Below are 4,770 nucleotides of genomic sequence, written 5' to 3'. Positions count from 1 at the left end.
AAGTTGAGGTAAACACCTGCCTGATACTGTCTGTTAGCTGAACACAATCCCTTGTACAGGAGCTTCTTTATTCTTGACTCAGTACCTATGTGTTCCCCGCAGGTGTCGCAGTACTCGGCGTACAGCGACTCGTAGCAGGCGCAGCAGTACGGCCGGCTCTCTCTCATGATGTAACGCTGACCGCCCAGCGACGCCTCACACTCGAAGCAGCAGAAGTGCTTCATGTGCCAGTACCGACCCTCGGCCTCCGTGCACTCATCAGCCAGAATAATCTACGGTTCAGACACAAGAGAGGGGGGGGGGGCACACAGAGGGAGGTCAGTGAGGATTCACACTCACAGAAGTAAACAAATCAGTAGGAAAAGTGTTGCTGAGGATTTGGGTTAACAGGATGAAAAAGGTCACTCTCTGCAGATCCATTCACTTCGTGTGCTAAGCTCTTGAGTCTGAGAGCCGTTAGAAACAGGGAAACCCCCCCGGAGACATCTGCAAATACTCTCAACCATGCACAGATCTAAGAGAGTGATAAAACAGTCGTGGTAAATCACCTGAAAGGGCCCGAGGATACATTTAGGGATACATTAAAGCAGAGGTGTCAAACTCAAGGCCCGGGGGCCAAATCCGGCCCGCAACTTCATTTCATGCGGCCCCACAAGAGCTTGCAAAGATTATAATGTTTATTATAGGGTTACATTGTGATTTACAGAAGCACGTTGCCCATAAACTACATGTCCCACAATGCATCTGAAGTTTGACTTTTTCTCAGAATTTGACTTTTTTTCTTGAAGATATGCATTTTTTTCTCAGAATTTGACTTTCGTCAAAATATGCATTTTTTCTTAAAAATTTTTTTTTTCAAAATATCACTTCTCTTTTTCAAAATGTCGCTTATTTTGTTTTGATTTTCCAGAATGTGGCTTTTCTTTTTAAATCATTTTGTGGCATTCTCACTGAAGAGACTTGCAATTGTTTGCCCCAGACTTCTGCTTTCAGACGTAGTTAATTATGAAGTTATTACCCTATCCGATAATAATCCAATCCAGAGGCAATCATGTAATATAATACATTATTTTATATATATTCAATATTTATATATGTATTTTTATATAGTCTTGAAGTTACAACCGGCCCTTTGAGTGCAGCCATAATGCTGATGTGGCCCGTGATGAAATTGAGTTTGACACCCCTGCATTAAAGGATCTTTTCTGCAGATATTTGAATCAAAATCCTCCGACGCAACACCTCTTGCTTTTTTTTTTTTAGCTTCTGTTAACAGCCAACATATTTATATATTATTACCATAAGCAGTAACTTATGACACGCAGTATTGCATTTACATTCTGTATATCTTATTCCATTTACACATGTACTGTATAGTCTACTTATGTTACTTTTATGTCTTAAGTATATTGTGCTGTTGGAAGAGCCTGAGATTTTATATTTTCAATGGCAGAAACTATCATTTAGATCAGGGATGGGCAAATGGCGACCCGGGGTACTTGTAGTACTGATACCGTCCACTAGACTCCTAGTTACATCGCGAGCTGCGTACATTATTTAGTTGGTAAAAACATATTTAGAGCTAGATTAAAGCTGATTGCAAGATGGTGATATATAACGGGGGCTAGGATACGTCCTCATAGTAACACAGAGGTCATATGTTACCTCCTCTCACCAACAGGGGGTGTCGTGTGCTCATGTAGCCTGGAGAAATGAACTAATGTATCACATAATTGAAGTCGTTGATCAATTGTGCCAGTTTTTAATGATTTATAGTTTATTTGATTTGCATATTGACTGGTTCCTGTGCCATTTCATTTGTGTTTTACGACCGCTGTATTCGTCTGCCTGGATTGTCTGTTTTATCTGTTGTAACTTTGTTCATACTGCCCTTCTTGGCCAGGTCGCTCAAAAAAGGTCTTACATTTGACTTCAGGGTTCCTGCATATGCCCTGATATATATATCCTTTATTTAACCAGCTAAAAAGTCCCATTGAGATTAAAGTCTCTTACATTTTAAGACCTCATCGCCACTTTGAGTTCTAACCGGTTACCTTGGCGACACACTTTACCTCACATTGACCATATACAGTATTGATTGTCCTTCCTCCTTATCTTCCAACCATTTGGACGCAAACTTGCATTTCCCCATAACGATGTTGTTTAACAACCGGCGTAAACGGAGCTTCGCGCGCTATCAAGCAGTGAGCATGCGATGTCCTGTTCAGATGACGTCAAATCCAACGGGATGCCATAAATAAACTACACAGAATCACACTACACACCTACGCAATGATTACATTCAGGCAGACTGTAGAATACAACCTCTTTGGACCATTTATATACTTATTGAAAACAAGCTACAAAATGTAATACCTTGGAAAATGCCGTTTAATATTTTTAATAGCCTTCATTTTCGCTAAATTGATTTATCAACTTTTAATACTTTTTAAGACCCCGCGGACCCCCTGTGTATACAACTTTCCCTCCCTGAGCCCTCACCTCGTCACAGGCCTGGCAGCGGGGTTTCAGCCTCTCGGCGTGGTGCCGCCCGCAGTAGATGTTTCCCTCCTGGAAGAAGTAGATGAGGTCGACCAGCAGCTCGCTGCAGGTGTGGCAGCGGAAACACTGAGGGTGCCAGCAGCCGCTCTGCCCCGCGCGGCTGGCAAACACCGCGATGTCCCCCCCGCAGATCTGACGGCCACACTGGAAAAGATCCGGGGGACGGAAGTTAGAGGGCGACAGGTCGACCCAAAATACACACTTTTCCTCTCACCAGTAGAGCTGTTTTATAAATGTAGATCAGGGGTGTCCAAACTACGGCCCGGGGGCCAAATGCGGCCCGCGGACCATTTTGAATCGGCCCTCAGCAAATTCAAAAAGGATAATGACTTAAGTGTAATAAACTTCTGCTTGTCTTATATTGTACTTCTTAAATATATAACTCAGTATTCATCTGTTAATAAGACCACTTTTCAAATAAATTCAGTCGATTAAATTTGAAAATATGTTCTAAGAAATGTAAGTCGATAATAAAGAAGCCCAATAACACATTTACATAACAACATTGAATTACACCTTTCATATTTCCTCTTATTATAATCAATCTGAGGCTCCTGTTTTAAACCATGAGCTGCTAACACAATAAAGTAAACCCTCTGGAGAGATGTGAGCTGTTTCTTTCTTACAGAATTTTCAACTGAACTTATGAGGCGATATACCTCTCCTCTAGTGAGCGGCCCAGCCCTTCGTATATTTTTCTGTATGTGGCCCTCGTGAAAAAAGTTTGGACACCCTAGATGTAGATGTACCGTTAGTTGTTGGTTTTAACCTGGAACGTATGAGGTGATATAAGAGAGGGGATTGGATTGTTTCATCTATATAAATGATATATATTGCACATGTGTCCGTCCTGGGAGAGGGATCTTCCTCTGTTGCTCTCCCCAAAGTTTCTTCCATTTTAACCCTTTTATTGTGTTTTTTTTTGGGGAGTTATCTCTATTGCAATACCAGTCAAAAAGAATGTTAATTTGTTATTTTTACCACTTGTCTAGCAGCGCTATTCCATTGCATTGGAGAGACATTTATTCAGCTGATATCTCTAACCCTCTGCACCTCACACTAAAGCTGTTACGATAGATCTAAGGGAGTGCCTATCCTAAGGGAGTGCGTGTATGTAGACACGTTAGTTTAGCTGCTATAGGCTCGGACTGTTGGGGGGGGGCACCTTACTCCGTCTTTCAGGCTGTTTGTACCTGTGTACTCTCATGTTTTGATTAACCCAGCTTCCCCCAAATCTCTTTTCTGTGTCCATATATACGCCGGGATCCTGAGTCGAGGCTAATCCTGTTTATGTGGTCCTGAGTCCTGGATCCTCTATCCTGAGTTCTGGATCTGAGTCCTGGACTTCGAGTCGTGTCTGAGCCTGTCTCTGTGGTCCTGCCTGACTCTCATCATACTACTTCCCTGATGGCTCCCACAGGATTGTTGACATCCTCGTGGATTCATCTTCTTATTACAGACACATGCATTTCCAAACATTTGGTCTACCTATGTTGTAAATGTATTATCTTTTTGATTTACACACGGCCTCTATTGCACGTCTGTCCGTCCTGGGAGAGGGATCCCTCCTCTGTTGCTCTCCCTGAGGTTTCTCCCATGTTCCCCTTTAAACTGTGGGGGTTTCTCTGGAAGTGTTTCCTTGTACGATGTGAGGGTCTAAGGACAGAGGCATATTGATATTCTGTACAAACTGTGAAGTCCACTGAGACAAATGTAACACTTGTGATATTGGGCTGTATAAATAAACATTGTTTGATGAAAAGCAATGCAGTTAAGAGGTAAAATAAGTGTTTTGAACTATCTCTTTAACCAATGATGAACTGAGCAGCTCTTTTCCTTCACAGCCCTTTAATCGTTTCCTCCCCTGAGCCTTTCCTGCCCCGACATGCCAATCAAAAGTTCCTCCTTCTGCATCTATGTGTTTACAAAGCTTTCCCTTGCGTGCATGATGTTGATCACAGGGACACATCTTTACGAGGGATTTTTACGAGGGATTTTCAAATCGAAATGCTGCTCTACCTGTTGGCAGATGGCGCCCGTCATCGTCAGAGGGAAGAGTCTGACGACGCCTCGGCCCAGGTTCTCTCTCTTCCTCTGCTGACTGAACACTCGCAGCTCCTTCTTCTCCTCGTCGTCCAGAGTGTTGCAGTACTGAGACTGCAGGAAACAGATAATGGTGTTGACATATGCATTAAAAAAACGAGTTCT

The 4,770-nt window shown here is 42.7% G+C and overlaps 1 protein-coding gene across 1 annotated transcript; it reads right to left on the bottom strand.

Moving 5' to 3' along the window:
* Window positions 1–57: 57 nt before the first annotated feature.
* Window positions 58–4,719, bottom strand: LOC104948517 (prickle-like protein 3; the record flags this gene model as incomplete). The annotated part of the gene is made up of 3 exons (XM_010774720.1): window positions 58–272; window positions 2,503–2,706; window positions 4,582–4,719. Coding segments are annotated over 3 exons (557 nt in total), but the record flags the coding sequence as incomplete, so codon positions are not given.
* Window positions 4,720–4,770: the final 51 nt, after the last annotated feature.

The sequence above is a fragment of the Notothenia coriiceps genome, unplaced genomic scaffold (assembly GCF_000735185.1).
Source record: "Notothenia coriiceps isolate Sejong01 unplaced genomic scaffold, NC01 NC01_scaffold00014485, whole genome shotgun sequence".
Classification (NCBI taxonomy): Eukaryota; Metazoa; Chordata; class Actinopteri; order Perciformes; family Nototheniidae; genus Notothenia; species Notothenia coriiceps.
This window is presented reverse-complemented; position numbering and strand designations above follow the sequence as displayed.